The sequence below is a fragment of the Trichechus manatus genome, unplaced genomic scaffold (assembly GCF_000243295.1).
Source record: "Trichechus manatus latirostris isolate Lorelei unplaced genomic scaffold, TriManLat1.0 scaffold00101, whole genome shotgun sequence".
Classification (NCBI taxonomy): domain Eukaryota; kingdom Metazoa; phylum Chordata; class Mammalia; order Sirenia; family Trichechidae; genus Trichechus; species Trichechus manatus.
The window spans coordinates 10,020,643-10,038,007 of NW_004444037.1; the positions used below are offsets into that span (position 1 = coordinate 10,020,643).

A 17,365-nucleotide genomic window follows, 5' to 3' on the forward strand; every position below is an offset into this window, starting at 1 on the left:
CTAATCCTCTTTAACATAAAATTACAATCACAAAATGGAGGACAACCACACAATACTGGGAATCACGGCCCAGCCAAATTGATACACACATTTTTTGGGGAATATAATTCAATCCATGACACACGCCAAGCTTCAGCCACAGTGAATTTCTTTCAATTCTCTAAATATTCAGTGCTTTGTTGTTTTTATCTCCTAGAGCTTTCTTCGTTACTTTTTCTGTACAGGAAAACCCCTACTTATCCTTTAAAAACCAAATCAGAATGTCATTTCCTCCCAGAAACTTCTCTGACTTCTGACCCAATGACCCCTCAACTCTGTAGCACACCATAAGAAACATTATTTTATGATTAGGATATCATAATATTATTGTGACCTTCTCTTGAAGAAACCCTGGACCCTCCTTCCATAACTTTGAATCTACAGCACACAGCATTGCGCTTAGTGCCTACTTGGCATTTGATTAGTGTTTGATAAAACCAAAAACAAACAAACAAACCGTTGCCATCAAGTTGCTTCCAACTTATGGTGACCCCATGTGTGTCAGAGTAGAACTGCTCCATAGGGTTTTCAATGGCTGTGACCTTTTGGAATTAGATTGCCAGGCCTTTCTTCCAAGGTGCCTCTGAGTAGATTCCAACTGCCAAACTTTTGGTTAGTAGCCAAGCGCGTAATCGTTTGCATCACTTACAGTCATTGTTGTATCAGAACTTAACTGTTTGCACCACCCAGGGACTCCCAGTATTTGTTAGACAGATAGATAAAATAATGATTGAGCTACTTAAATTTGGACCTTTATCTGCTAGTTTCATAAGTAAGCCCAAATGTTAGTATAATACATTGGTAGATTATATATTACAGGGAAATGAACTTAGGGGGCATAAGGAGCCCTGGTGGCACAGTGCTTAAGAGCTTGGCTGTCAACCAAAAGGTTGGCAGTTCGAATCCACCAGCCGCTCCTTGGAAACTCTATGGGGCAGTTCTACTCTGTCCTGTAGGGTCTCTATGAGTCAATCAACTCGATAGCAATGGGTTTAAGTCAACCCAGTATACAAGTCATCCCAAATTTTCCTGTAGAGATTGGCCCATATCTGACAGCTGCTTTTAGTAGCAGGGGCAGGTGATGAGTGAAGATGGGCATCTTGGAAGCAGACCACAGCCTGTTGCTCTTAGGGCTGGAGAGCTGGCAGGTGATAAATCACCCCTGAGAACATTGTCTGAATGAATGTTGTGAAGTCAGCAGTGATTTTCTGCAGGGTCAGGGGACTAAGGGTCATATGATTCTCTTTGGGCTAGTATTATTTTCTGAGGTCTGTACAGTGAATGTTGTGACTTGTTAATAGAAGGATGGTGATTTCTTCCTGCCATTTACTGGTGCAGGTTTCAGGAGCAGGGTGGGTGGCCCTGTCGAACTAGACCCCTTAACACCATGCACAGGTCCTCTACAAGCTGGCCCTTGCTTACTTTTCCATTCTACCCTTTGACCCTGTGCTTCAGTCTCATTGATCTTTTTTTTGTCATTTATTTATTTTATTTAGCAAACATTTACAGTTCTCATACTCTGGGCCACTCTTTTAGGAACTTTGCAAATATTAACTCGTTTAATTCTCAGTACAAACCTATGAAGTAGATACTACTATTACTCCCATTTTACAGATGAAGAAACTTAGGTTATTCTGGAATGTTATTCTTTGTATGTGTTCTTTCTTCTGCTGGGATTCCCCTCCCTACCATTTATCTTCTGAAATTCTGTTTGCCATTTTCACCTTAGCGCCTCTGTGCTCTCTTAGCATCTTTTGTATGTATAACACTTACTACGTTACATAATATGTAGCTCTATGTAAATGCGGGCAAGTTACCCCCAGGTAAATGCGGGCAAGTTACTTAATTTTAGTTTCTGTGTCTGTAAAATGGGTATTAGATCCCAGCATGGTACAAATGGTTTGTACTCAACTACTAACCTAGAGGTTGGTGGTTCAAACTCACCCAGTGATGCCACAGAAGAAAGGCCTGGTGATCTGCTTCCATAAAGATTACAGCCAAGAAAACCCTATGGAATGGTTCTACTCTGTAGCACATGGGGTTGCCATCTGAGTCAGAATCAACTCCATGGCAATGGTTTGGGGTTTTGTTTTGTTTTTGTTTTAAAATGGGTAGGCCAAAATCCATTGCCGTTGAGTCGATTCCGACCCGTAATGACCCTGTAGGACAGAGTAGAACTGCCTCATAGAGTTTCCAAGGAGCGGCTGGTAGATTCGAGCTGCCAACTTTTTTTTTTTTTAACTTTTTTATATTTTATTGTACTTCAGGTGAAGGCTTACAGAACAAATAGTTTCTCATGGAACAGTAGTACACATGTTGTTTTATGACATTGGTTAACAACCCCACAAATGTTAACCCTCTAACTTCTCAACCTTTTTTTTTTTTGGTGAAAATACACATAGCCAAAGATACACCATTTCAAAAATTTCTACATACACAGTTCAGTGACATTGACTACGCTCTTCCAATTGTGCTGTTATTTTCACTTAAGATGAAGGCTTACGGAACAAAATAGTTCTCATTTAATAGTTACTACAAGTGTTGCCCTATGACAATGGTTAACAATCTCACAACACATCGACAATATCCTTACTCAACCTTGGGTTCCCTATCACCAGCTTCCTTGTCCCCTTCTACATTCTGGCCCTTGTCACTGGACTACTGTACCTCGTTAGTCTCATTTGGTTTTACGGGGCTGTCCACTCCCAGGCTGATCGGTGAACCTTGGAGATAACTTCACCACTGAGCTAAAAGGGTGTCTGAGGGCCATACTCTCGAGGTTTCTCCAGTCTCCTTTAGGCCAGTAAATCTGGTCTTTTTTTTGTGAGTTAGAATTATGCTCTACACCCTTCTCCAGCTCTGTCCAAAACCCTCTGGTTTGATCCTGGTCAGAGCAGTCAGTGGTGGTAGCTGGGCACCAGCTAGCTGTACTGGACTCAGTCCGGTGGAGGCCTTGGTAGTCGAGCTGCCAACTTTTTAGTTAGCAGCTGAGTTCGTAATCACCGTGCTACCAGGGCTCCAAAATGGGTATAGCATTACTTATTCACAGGGTAGCTGTGAGGATTAAAAGCACTTGGCATAATACCTGGACTGCATGCTCAGGAAATAAACTCCTCCTACATTGTAGCTTTGTATTCCTTGCGTGCAGTTGCCAACACAGGGCAGGTGCTGTTGTGTGAGAAACTGGAGGGAAAGGAGAGAAGGAAAACCAGGATGGCCCAAGGCAACTAACGGAGAAGAGAGTGTCAGCACTCTCAAATGCCCCATAAAGGTGCCAGTGGATGATAACTGAGAAAAAGAAGACCGTTGGGTTTGGTCATTGGTGACTTTTTTTGAGAACAGCTTCAACAGTGTGTGAAGTGGGAGGCAGGTTGTAAGTGGTTAAGGAAGGAGTGGGCGGGAAGGAAATGAAAGCTGAGAGTGTAATCATCTTGTCTCTCAAGAAGAAAGAAAAGAGGGCAGTACAGTAGCAGGGCCAGAGGAATGGTTCTCAGTATGGATGGGAGAGGCCTGAATGTGTCTGTAGGCGGGAGTAAATCTCACAAAAGAGAATGCCTGGGGAGAGTGCCCTTCCTCCTATCTTGGTTGAAGTTCAGTCTATGCTCAGAATACCTTAGTCTGTTGCCTCTCCTGACACTTGGTTCCTTTAATTCTCTCATCTCCTTATAGCTGGGGGATCCCACAGTCTAGTGGGCTTTGTGGTTAGTTGGGGCCCATGGGGAAAGTATTTAACTTGTCTGAGCTGCAGTTCCCTCACCTGTAAAGTGAGGAGAATGATGCCTACTTCACAGAGATGTTTTGAGCAAACAATGAAACATTGCCTGTTAAGGGCCAGTTACAGTGTTTGAACTGTTGTGTCCTTTAAACATAGGACACAGGATAGAGGGTCCCCAGGCAGGGGACAGGGATTTCAGACTATGAGTTGAAGCGATTTTAGATGAGCAGGGCCAGCGATGGCTGAGTCATCCCAAATACAACAACAGTCTTCATTTTACTGCTTTTCCTTCTATTCTTTATTATAGGAATACTTAAAAAAAAAAAAAAGTAACCTTGTTCATCATACAACTTTTTGTTTGGAATGTATCAATTAATATTATTCAGTAAACATTTTTATATGTCTACATTGTGTTTGTAATAAAATGGGTACATTATATCCAGTTATCTTTGCACATACTGCTTTATATTCTTTTGGCTAGTTTTTCCTGCCATGAATTCCCAGGAGTGAGATTACTCTGCTCAAGGGTGTGGATGATTTTCGGGGTTTTGTATGCCATTAGTTAATTGCAGCAGGCAGATCTGTAGTGAAGGGGCGGGAGGGCAGTGGTGAAGAAGGGTAGAGCACTCAGTAATAGAGTTCAAATGGAGGCTTTATGTGAAAACCTAAGTCTACCTTACACACCTGAGTTCTGTGTGCTGCGTCTAATCCAAGGGAAAGTGGAGCTAGCTGAAGTTTGGGTCTGTGATTGAGTAAATGGAGTTTTGCTGCATTTGGTCTTTGGTACTTTTTTTGAGACTGTTATCAGGAAGTGAAGACGTTGAAAAAGGTGTGTGTCTGAGAGGAAAAGGCAGCAGCAAAGAGAGTCCACTTTTGCGTTCTAGAGCTTTTTGGGGGGAAGGGCAGACCAATTTCATGTTTACAAGATATTAAAGAATTTAATTATTTTGATTACAGCCTTCACAGTGTTAGTATTTTGAACAATTTTAGCAATTAAAGGCGATGTGATTTAGATTATTATTGAGGAAATTGTCACTTTTTGAATCAGTGATTTTGTTAACAAATACTGCTATTAATAACTTTTTCCCTGTATCTTGTGATTGTAATGGATCTTCCTTTTTTTTCTTTTAACAGAAAAAATACCGAAAAGGATTTATTGACATTTCAAAAATCAAGTGTGTGGAAATAGTGAAGAATGATGACTGTGTCATTCCCTGTCAAAATAAATATCCATTTCAGGTAAGCTGGTATATTTTCGCAACAGTGAGATGCTGGCCTTTTAGCCATGCTTACTGTTTGACATTACGTTTCCTGACATTGCTTCGGCAGCTGACTTTTGGGTTCATTTGCCACTTTAATGGTAACTGCTTTTCTTCATAAACTGTTGACGAGTCTTGGTTGAAACATTAACATATTCTTATCTTAGTCTGTTAGATTCTACCAGGGGTCCTGAGTTTCTAAACCAGAGTCCTAGTTTACTACTGTTCTGATATATCATAGAACAGTTAGGACAAGGAGTAGCGGCTGGGACTAAAAAATGTGGGAAGAACTTCTCTCTGTGAAGTTGAAAAGCTGAGAAGGGGCAGGCATGAGCTACCAGAACAGACACGAGACCACAAGTCTGCTTGTGATGAAAAATACAGCATCAGCGTCATCTATTGACTAAACTTTGGACTTTTTAAAGGGCTGTCCCATTATTTCATTTTTTCCTCACACAGATCCTATTGCATAAGGAAGGTAAATATCATACTTTTCTCACTGATGACTGAGGAAATTGAGGCTCACAGAGGTTAAATGCCTTGTCCAAAGTCACTTTGGGAATTAAAAACCTGCCTACAACATGCATTCACATTTTCTCAGTCCAAAGTAGGCTCAGTGTGGCATCCTGAGCCCTTGGCTACATCCAGGCTGGAATCTTGGTGCACACATGCATAGTTGAACCCTAATATTCTAGAGCTTGCAGCGGACAAACCAGTACCCCTCTCCAGGATCTAACCACCATTTCTCTGGTCAAGGATACCTTTTTAAGCTTTCCTTTGAGCAGTAAACATGTCAAGTAAAATTCACTTTTTACCCATGGCTATGGTCTCACTAGGTCCTGAGGGGAAAATGGCAAAAATCTTTGTCAACGTTGCATCACAGTGGAGTTTTTGGTTTTTAATGGCTGCTATGAAAATCATCAATTACATTTGAAATGAACATGTACCAGTTTGGGGATTAAGATGACCTGAAAGGAATAAACTGAAATATTCAATCTTTAAAAGCGCATCTGGATTACTTTCCACTATGGTGGCAACAACACGATACGAGGAAGGACTACATTTAATTTTCCTTTTCCCATTCCTCATCTTATATCTGCCATTTCTCTGAGTGAAGAGCAGGACAGTAAAGTGCTTAAAGAGGTGACTCTAATCCACACTGCCTGGTTTGCTACTGAACTGCTCTGTGACCTTGTGCAAGTCACTGAAACTCTCTGTTTGCACTTCTTAAAAATGAGAATAATAACAATAATAGTACTCACCTCAGAGAGTTGTGACAGTTAACTAAGGTGATATATAGTTAAACATATAGTAAGAAAGAACAACATAAGTGTTCATTTCTAGTACTGTTACATTACTTTTACTACTGCAACAGCTGCTGTTATTAATACTACACATAACACCCAGATCTACAAGTGAGCCCAATTTAAATCTTTTCATTTGAGTGTGTTAAGTACATATATAACTTGTGGAGTGTGTGTGTGTGTGTGTGTGTGTGGTATGTATGCACGTAATTCCATTTGAAGTTTAGCAGAGAAGCAGTCCTACACACTTATGACAACAGATATTTTGGTGAGTGGTTGTGGGAGGCTATGGGCCTCATGATTCTGGACCCAGAATTAGGATTCTTTGCTGTCCAAGCTACTATCTGTCTGTCAGTTTGTCATACTATGACAAACTGAAGTGGCTTGCATGTTGCTATGATGCTGGAAGCTGTGCCATCAGTATTTCAAATACCAGCAGGGTCTCCCACAGTGGAAAGGTTTCAGTGGAACTTCCAGACTAAGACAGACTAGGAAGAAAGACCTGGTGACCTACTTCTGAAAATTAGCCAATGAAAAACTTATAAATCCCAACAGAATATTGTCTGATATAGTGCTAGAAGATGGCCCCTGTAGGTTGGAAGCAACTACACAATAACCGCAAAAATGGACTAAAAAAATACCAACAATCTTGAAGATGGCACAGAACTGAGCAACATTTCATTCTGTTACACATAAGGCCACCAAGAGTCAGAGCCAACTTGATGGCAACTAATAACAACAACAAGTTGTCCAAGTGAAGAGATCACTCAGTAAGCTTTGGGTTGATTTAAGAATGATGATAAAAATAGGACAACAGAAAACATTCCATCCTTGAACCATTTTTAATTGATGAATAAATATAAAAAGAGTCAAAAACAATCTTAAAAATTAATCCAGAAGAGGTAGACTTGAGCTTTAACTATGTAATTTAAATCAGCAGAATTTGAAAGTGAAAAATATCCTCTTTTATTATAACTTAAAGCATAGATCTTAGTTTCCTGTCTTAACAGTGAAAGTTTGCATCAGGTTCAGATACAAGAGAACAGAAGGGCCAAAAAAAAAAGAAAAAAGGAGTAAAAGAAATTTTCAAAAGATACCAAGAGAAAAAAGGAGGTTGCTTCCTCCTCCAGCATATTCTAGCTCTTAGGAAGGGATAGGAGTCCCTTGATGGTGCAGAAGTTTAATACACTGAGCTGCTAACTGAAAGGTTGGAGGTTCAAGTCCATCCAGAGGTGCCTTGGAAGAAAGTCCTGGCGATCTACTTCCAAAAAATCAGGTATTAAAAACCGTTTGTATGGAGCATAGTTCTACTTTGACAAACATGGGGTCTTTGGAAATGGGAATTGACTCACAACTGGTTAGGAAAGTGTATGAAGCAAGGGGCAAAGTGGGTAAATCCCACCTTTGTTGCTGACTGCATGGTAAGGATCAGCATGAATCCAATCCCCCAAATATGGGGATGGATCCAACACTCACCTTCCCACTTCTCCATCCTCATTGCCAGCCACACAAGTGGCACCCCATCTCTGACCCTGGTCGCCCAGAGCTAGGTCAGAGCTCGCAAGTTAGAAGGGCACCTTCTTTCAGACTGCTGAATAGGCAGATACCAGGCCCTGATGGCTCTCACTGCTTCCATGGGTTTGATAATTCACTAGAACGATTCACAGAATCTCACAGAGAGTATACCATACTTATGGCTACATCTTTATTACAATCCAAAGAGAATAAAATGAGGTCTGGGAAGGTTCCCAGCGCAGAGCTTCCATGGCCCAAAGAGGGAAGCTCATCTGAGCCTTCGGGTGGTATGTCTGGAAATTTCTCATAGAAATACAAATGCCCCAAGTTAGCTAGGTAATATGCCAAGCAGGAAGCTCATCTGAGCCTTAACAGTCTCCCCACATGGCCATGATAGATTACATCATGCCTCCTAAGACTTAGTCAGCATTAGGCCCCCAAGTATTCCCTCCTGGTATGGTCAACCCCCACTCATTAGCTTCAGGTGTGGTCCAGCTCTCCGGAATCAAGACCAAAGGCCAAATAGCTTTTTGCCAGGTGACTCATCACCCCACAGGATGGATAGAGAAAATAGGGAGGAACCAGCTGCCTAGTGGGCTACCTCTTTGTTGCCTCCTAGATGAGTCATTTCTGATGGCAGCTGGGGATTCCTCAGGAAGTGGTGTTTCTTTCTCGACATTTGAGCCCAAATATAACATCTGTGAGATTTCTCCTACACCACACTGTCATTAAAACTCTATTGAATAAATGAATGAGTGAATGAAGATATAAGTAGGAGGGAGGGTAACTATGAGTTAATAATGTTACTAAGGGAGAATTATTTCCTCCTTGTTGAAATAGAATCTGTGCTTTGAAATTTGCAAAGTTCTGTCCCCTGACAGTTTCTGCTGTGATAGAATGACTCATCAGAAAATGGGAAGCACATGAGAAATGTGGCTCCCCTGATTCACCCAGCCACAGGCTCCTGTACATGACATGTGACCTGGAGTTTGTTGAGGGAAGGATATTGTCCCCAGATATCTCTTCCAACAACCTGCCTAACTACCTGAGATGCCAGGATTAGAGATTTATTATTTGCATTTAAAGGTGGTATGTCTAGAAATTTCTTGTAGAAATACAAATGCCCCAGGTTATCTAGGTAATATGTCAAGCTAGTGTTAGTTATCAAAACTCTGAATTTGGATTAATTTTTTCAGATTAGCTAGTGTTTAACACCCTTTAACAAAGTTACAGGCTTGTTGGACTGGCCATCAAGGGCAAAATGACAGACCAAAGACAAAATTCCTGGGTGATTTCCCAAGCTTAGTTTTATTATTAACATTAAAAATATTAAAAGTAAGACTGTGTGTAATTGTCTGCTAGGTATTACCTCTAAAAGAGGCACTATGCTTAAAAGTGTGGGCTCCCAAGTCAGAATCCTGGCTTTCTGGATTGCCAGCCAAATGATGATGGGCAGTTTAGATAATACAACATTGTGGTCACCATTTGCAGCACATTCTATGTGAATGGTATCTCCTGGAATTATCCAAGTGTAGAGGGCCTGTGGATAGGCATTAGTTTCCTCATCTGTAATATGGAAATAGTAATACTGTGATGGTAGAATTAATTGAGTTAATTAATGCCTTTAAAGCACATAGCATAGAGCTGGGATAGTCAGTATTTAATAAAGTTGTTGTTGTTGGTTGCCATGAAGTTAGCTCTGACTCCTGGTGACTTTATGTATTAACAGGATGAAACGTTACCCCATCCTGTGCCATCGTTATAATCGTTGGTATATTTGAGTCCATTGTTGCGGCTGTTTTGTCAATCCACCTCATTGAGGGGTTCCCTCATTTTCATTGACTCTCTGCAAAACATATTGCCCTTTTCTAGTGATTGGTCTTTCCTGATGATGTGCCCAAAGTAAGCAAGTCAAAGTCTTTCCATTCTAGCTTCTAAGGAGCATTCTGTTTACATTTCTTCTAAGACTGATTCGTTCATTCTTTTGGCAGTCCACAGTATATTCAGTATACTTTGCCAGCACCACAGTTCAAATGCATCCCATTCTTCTTCTGAATTCCTTTTTCAAGATTTATTTAATAATGTTAGCTACTATAGTTATTTATTGTGGCAAAGGAATGATGCTGAAAGTGTAGTCCATTTATCTAAAATATTATTTTGAAAAATACTGGATTAGAATATTCCATTACACCAAGTTTATCTAAGGATTAAAAGAAATACCAAGATTAATGAAGCATCGTGACCAATGTATATATTTTCTTCTATAAAAACACAATCCTTTGCAACATATGTATCTCACTGAATGTGGAAATGAAGAAATAGACATGCTTTTGTAAGAAAAGATTGTAAGTTATTTGAATCTGAAGTCACTAACTTCTATTCCGTTATTCGAGAAACATTTATTGAGTGCCTGTAGTACCATGGGCTCTGTGCTAGACAGACGTGCTGTGTCTATGTATTTCTCACCAGTTCCATCTCTTGTTTTATTCTAGGTTGTCCATGATTCTAACACACTTTACATTTTTGCACCCAGTGTACAAAGCAGGGACCGGTGGGTAAAGAAGTTAAAAGAAGGTAAAAAATTATGTAACGAAATATTAATCTGTATAAAATTTCAGTACATAACATTGTTATGACTAAAACAGAAATACAGACAATGTAGTCACTGCATTTATAATCTTTTAATCTTCGATAAAGATTTTTTCAAGGACTTTCTCTTACTGTAAGCGATATCAACATCCTGAAGATAACGTCCCTTTTAAAAGCCTAGTTTCTTCTAGTGGCATTTGTATTATTTCTAAGAAAATTCTGCTTTCATTAAACATGTCATATATTTGAAGGTCATATATTTGAAGCTCTGGGCTTTTATGATCAACAGGATTTGGTATTTCCTAAGAAATTGCTTGTGTAGTCAACATTTGGTCAAGAAGTTTATGGTAGGGATGGATTGGCTTGTATGTGAAGTGTTTAAACGGGCGATTTGTTCTGCATAAACCTCATTACTTCTTCTGTGGAAAAAAAGTAGTGGTGAGCTAGATTTTGCATTTTTCCATCATGGTCCGGCAGCAGTTAACATCTGTTAAGAAGGGGGCTTCACCAAAAACAAGGTGAATGAGGAGCAGGTGACTTGTCTGAATGCTGAATCATATGCTGTGGTGAGAGTGTTCTCGTAAGAAACATGGTATCGGAGGAACAAGTCATGATGGACTGTGTTACAGCACATTTTGTAGTCTCTGCTTTGTTCCACTAATCATTACTGTATCTGTGAGTTACAGAAATAAAGAACAACAATAACATTATGATTAAATATCATCCTAAATTCTGGGCAGACGGAAGTTATCAGTGTTGCAGACAAACTGAAAAACTAGCACCTGGATGTGAAAAATACAATATTTTTGAGAGCAGTAAGTATTCATTTTATTCTGTAATTATGTGCTCGGAATGTACATATTACCTGTATGGTGAGAAAGTGGCATGATTGATTTGTCAAGTACTTAGAAAGTTAGGAAATAAACTGTAAAATATTTTGATTGAGTATGGCCTGCGTGCTTTCTAGCACAGTGTAAATGTAAGGTTGGTATATTTTTTAAGAATAATTATATTGAGTTAGCAATAAGACCATCTCATGGAATCGAAAGGTCTGTTTTGGGGAGCTTTTATTACAACACTTAAGCCTGCTAAAAATGGATCTATTAAAAGATGAACCCAGTGTAGTATTATCAGCAGCTTTTCTTAACACTGGTGTTCATGTATTCTTCAATAAATAAACTTTTCTCCAGTGTGTAGCTAGAAACCTCATGTAACAATGCGCCAACAATCTGAATAGGACTTATTCTCATTATGATAGGGCATCCAAAAAACCCAAACCCGTTGCTGTCGAGTTGATTCCGACTCATAGCAACCTTATGGGACAGAGTGGAACTGCCCTATAGGGTTTCTAAGGAGCAGCTGGCGGATTCGAACTGCTGATCTTTTGACTGGCAGCTGAACTCTTAACCACTGTGCCGCAAGGGCTCCTGATGAAGCATAGTGGTGTGGATTTTAGCAGTAGCTTCACAGTCTTTCAGGGCAGTAAAGTGTCAGAGTGATACCTGTACGTGAATGCTTTGATGAATAAGACTACTTGGGGTTAATTGTGACAATTAACTCCCTTACAAATCCTGGAAATAAAGGTAGCACTTAGGTATAAGCTAAAAATGCACAGAGATTCAAAATTGCTAGTGCTCTAAAATACCCATCATAATGATTGGATGTGGGTAGTGGTAGAATTCTTGTCTTCCGTGCATGAGACTCAGGTTTGATTCCTGGCCAATGTACCTCAAGCGCAGTGGAGTGTCAGCGGAGGTTTGTATGTTGCTATGATGTTGAACAGGTTTCAGTGGAGCTTCCAGACTAAGACAGACTAGAAAGAAAGGCCTGGCAATCTACTTCCAAAAAATCAGCCAGTGAAAATCATGTGGTTCACAATGGTCCAATCCCAGTTGTGCATGGGGTCACCATGAGTGAAAAGCCAGTTTGATGGCAGCTGACAACAATAATGATTGGATATACCGTATTTCTCTTTTCCTGCTGGCATGATACAGGATGCTCACTGTGTCAATCAGATCTGTGTGGTAAAAGTTCTAGATACAAACAGAATGGCCATTCAGCAGGGATGCTGCATTGTGCATGATGCCAGGCCAGATGACTTTTCTGGCCCATCCAGCCCCCAAGTCTATGAGTCCTGGCACCCCAATTCTCTTAGGGTAGCCTAACATTAATTTAGCACGTTGAAAGGAAGGCCCAGGTTTCCAAGGCTGTTACTTATTTCCTGTTTTTTTTAAATTTTCTTAAGGCTTAGTATTAGTTTGTTTAAAGTCTAACTTGCTGTAAAAAGAAACTAAAAAAATAGTGTCTTAAACTAGAGAAAATTTATTTCAGTCTCGTGTAATAACCCAATGGTGATGGGTGATTCAGGGCTGATAGGGGTAGCTGTCAAATGGGTCACAGGGTCTGCTTCAGTTCTAGCTGTCTCATCCTGGCAGCAAGAAGGGGGAAAGTGGTCAAGGGTGCCCAGAGGAAGACTTTTAAGGGCAAGATCTAAAAACGGCACATACTATTTGTATACAGAGCCCTTTATTTAGAATGTGGTCCCATGGCCACATCTAGCTGGGAAATAAAGTCTTTAGCTGGGTGCATGTGCCTGCAGAAACTCCAGTACTGTAGACTATAGGTGGAAAGGGCAGACTGCCAAAACTCATTCATCTTTCTCAGTGTTCTCTTTCATTTTTACTATTACTGACTCAACATGAATTGTTGAGTGTCTAGTTTATGCAGTGGTGGGGACACAAAGAATAAAACATGATCCCCAATCCTTGTGGCACTTACAGTCTATTCAGGAAGACAGAAATACCAGCCAGCTATAAAAGACAGAGTGATTAATTCTATTCTAGAATAGTGATAACAAGCAAAAAGCACCAGAGGGAGAGTATGAGAGTGGGCTTGTCGTCTTTGTGTTTATTTTAACTTTTCCTTAAAACTACTGTTATCTTATTTTTTTTGATTGTTGGTAGATAGCACTTTTGACCTGGTTTCTGTTGTTGTCATTTTCAGGTATAAGAAAAGCACTACCTCCAGCACCAGAAACAAAGAAGGTAGGAGGGCTCGAACTTTTGGAAGCATTTGTGGTTTATTGAGCATGTTTGTATTCATTCATGTGACAGCTGTTTTCCCCCAGGATCATATTTAATATCAGAAGTAGATGGGCTATGGCTTATTTGATTTTTTTCTTGGCGTCAAATAATATTAATTTAATTGTATCATATATTATCAGTGGGGGCCTTGTATTTTGGCTTAAAGAATTACATAAGAAACGTGAGACTTTAAAGGAATATTTCAAGCTTGAGATCTCAGTATTATGATAAAGGAGTGACTTCAGTGACTTACTGCCTTTGAGGAGTGGGGTATGGTGGGAAAAACACGCACTTTGACTTAGCACATGATCAGAGTCTGGTAAGATGACTTTGGGTGCGTTACTTAAATCATTATTTTATCAACTGCAGAATGGAAATTATAGAACTCCACTTCATGGGTGGATATTAAGGCTATATGAGGAAAAAAATGTGTTAGGTACAAAGCAGTGTGCCTTGCACATAGTAGGCACAAACCAAAAAAAAACCAAACCCACTGTGGTTGAGTCGATTCTGACTCATAGCAACCCTATAGGACAGAGCAGAACTGCCCCATAGGGTTTCCAAGGCTGTAATCTTCATGGAAGCCGACTGCCACATCTATCTCCCACAGAGCAGCTGGTGGTTTCGAACCTCTGACCTTTCATTTAGCCGCTGAGTGCTTAACCACAGTACCACCAGGGCTCCTTATAGTAGGTATGAAGAAGTGCAGATTCTTTCGAGTGGGAAGAGACCTGATAAAATACTCCATAGTGAGCTCTTCTCTGCTGCAGACCATTTGCACTGTTGATCTACCTTTAGTCCTCCCGGCTTTTACTCTCATTATCACCAGCTCCTCTCCCTGAAAAACTGTCCCTGACACTCAGTGTTTAATGACAGCTTTTGCTCATCTTCTATATTGTGAACCCCGTGAGAGATCCAGTAGCATCAACATCTTCAAACTCATGGGAGGGGACACCAGATTGTATTAGGTAGATTTGAGGCTTCTGCTTTGTTCTGTGGTGATGTATAAATCTTTTAGTGTTTTGCTTCATACCCAATTAAAACAGACGACTGTACTTTCAAACATTATCTTTTATTTATTTATTTATTTTAGCGAAGGCCTCCCCCACCAATTCCACCTGAAGAAGAAGATAATAGTGAAGAAGTAGTTGTAGCAATGTATGATTTCCAGGCGACAGAACCGCATGATCTCAGATTAGATAGAGGCCAAGAGTATATTATATTAGAAAAGAATGATGTTCATTGGTGGAGAGCAAGAGATAAATATGGGTAAGTATTCTTTCTCTCTCTCTCTCTGTATGTGTGTATGACACGCAGTGGGTTGATGGGAGTTTAGGGTTGAGTGAGAAGAGGATGAGCTGTGCTATCATGCAATGAGAGTAGATCAGCTGGCTGTAAATGAAAGTGAACATTATTACTTTGCAGTAACACAACGTATTCTTAATGATCACTCAATACATGTAAATTGATCAATCATGTCTTTCCCGAAGTTAGAATACATTACACTGTTCTCTTCCTAGTCCATTATATGTTTTATTTTATTATTTTGACCTTGGAGGAAATTACATTTTATGTCTTCCCCTTCACCACGATGTAAATATCGTATTTTTCGCAAATAACGTTCCCACGTAAATAACTCACTCATATATATAATGCTCAGAAATGATAAAATTAAGTAAAACAGTTCTGGCATAGTGCACATGTTATTTGTTTTTAAAAATACAGTAAGTAACCTTAAATTTTTCTAAGCAATAGTCTCTCTTAATTTTCTTCTTAGGATATATATAACTATATATAATTTTAATTATAAATTATAATATAAATATATAATTATAAATTCATAATTTATATTTATATGTGTATAAAATAGACATACGTGCAAGGAATTAAACAGCAAACATTATTCATATAAGATAATAGCTAGAGATAGCGAAGAATTAAACAAAACAGGAAGTAATTTAAGATTTAAAGGAAACAGTGAGTCCTCCCAACCTTATTACGGGTAAATATATGGGTAAGCATAGGGGTAAGTGTCTTTTAGGCTTTGTTAAGAAAACTACCTCCTGTGCTTGGTGGCTTAGTGGTTAAGAGATATGGCTGCTAACCAAAAGGTCAGGAGCTTGAATCCACCAGACACTCCCTGGCAACTCTATGGGACAATTCTACTCTGTCCTATAGGGTCGCTATGAGTCAGAACCCACTTGATAGCAATGGGCATGCTTACCTCTGAAATATAATCCCATGTATATTCTGAGTGTACATGGGTAATACCAGGATGACTTTTTGTCCCGGTCACAGCGCGCGCACGTGCACGCACACACACACACACACACACACACACACACACACACCCCACACACACACAAATCCCTATGCCTACCCCCCGTCCTCCAGCCTGCTCTCTTGCCTCATCCCCAATTCCAACTCTCCATTCCTTAGTACTCTTCTTGAGAAGTAGTGGAGGCCTCTGGGTTAGCCAGGGCCCTTCTCTTCTGCTTGCTTCTTGGGAGCTCTTAACTCTTTGTTCTATGCTTACAAGAACGTTGTTATTGCTTGTGTTTGCCAAACACTGTAAAAGACTTACTTTTTTTAGTATAGAAATTTTTAAACACACATAAAAGCAGGTAGGAGTATAATGGAGCCCCTTGTACCAATCACATGACTTTAAAAATTACCAATATTTTACCAGCCTTGATTTATCAATCTCTCCCAATTTTTTTTCCTAGATTTACCATCCTAGTCATCATGTCATTTCTGGTTTTTTTAAAAAAACAACTGCCATGTCATTATCATGTCTTTTTTTTTTTTTTTTTAAAGATATCTGTAGACTTTCCCCTAACATCAGGCCTGGGGGAAGAGTACAAAGGAAATCCATATATCATGTATCTAAATATTTAGAAGTTATAAATAAAGCTGGAAAACTGGTAAATAAAGTATGTTTTATCCTCCAACTTAACAAATATACTTTCATAAAGATGAGGAAGGCAGGGTTTGAATTTAGGATTCCATGCCAGGATGCAGCAGAGTGTGGAGAACTGACTCCCTGTGCTGCTTCCTTTCTCTTCTCCTTTCTGTAACCCTGGGCTCCACCTCACATACACTGTGTTGATCTCCCAGCCTGTATGTCCAACCTCTGTCCACATTGCTTGCAAATCCATCCCCCACCTTGGGCACCCCTCGGGCATGGGGTGAGAGAGGGCACACACAGCCAGCACAATTTGCTCTCCAGCAGATAGACCCAGGGGAAAGGCCCATCTAGGCCTTGGAAATGGGCAAGGAATTCTGTGAGGTCCTAGTTACCCAGGTGATGGTCTAGAAGGGGTGGTGGGAACATAGGTTTTGGATGGGCACATCTCCTTAACTTAGCAGAGCTCTAAAGAGAGGGGTCAGGCCAGGGGCCTCTCTTGCCCAGGTCTAAGGATGGTACTAATTATCTAATTCCAGTTTCCTCTATTAGCTCTAGTGTGCATTTTTACAGTTAGTTTATTCAAATCAGTATTCAAACAAGATCTACACATTGCATTTTGGTTGATATGTATCATGTCTCTTTTAGTCTACGACATTCCCCTCCCCAGTCTTTGTTTCATACCTTTTATTTGTTGATGAAACCGGGCCATGTACCCTCTAGAATAAGCCACAAATCTAGATTAAGCTGATTGCTTTCTCATAGTGTTATTCGATATGCCACTATTTCCTATATATCCTGTAAACTGGCAATTAGATCTAGTGGCTTGATAACCTTAGAAGGTGATCCCTGGTTCTCTCACTTTTAATGATGCTAAGATTGCCCCACGTGTCTGTCAGTTTGTCATACTGTGGGGGCTTGTGTGTTGCTGTGATGCTGGAAGCTATGCCACTGGT

The 17,365-nt window shown here is 40.0% G+C and overlaps 1 protein-coding gene across 1 annotated transcript in view; it reads left to right on the plus strand.

The window, feature by feature from the left end:
• The window catches only part of TEC (tec protein tyrosine kinase), a 117,433-nt gene that overhangs the window by 72,533 nt on the left and 27,535 nt on the right, over positions 1-17,365 (plus strand). Inside the window, 5 exon segments of the mRNA XM_023737380.1 lie at positions 4,889-4,993; positions 10,325-10,406; positions 11,108-11,236; positions 13,425-13,465; positions 14,598-14,773. Of these exon segments, the coding sequence (XP_023593148.1) occupies positions 4,889-4,993; positions 10,325-10,406; positions 11,108-11,236; positions 13,425-13,465; positions 14,598-14,773 (533 nt within the window).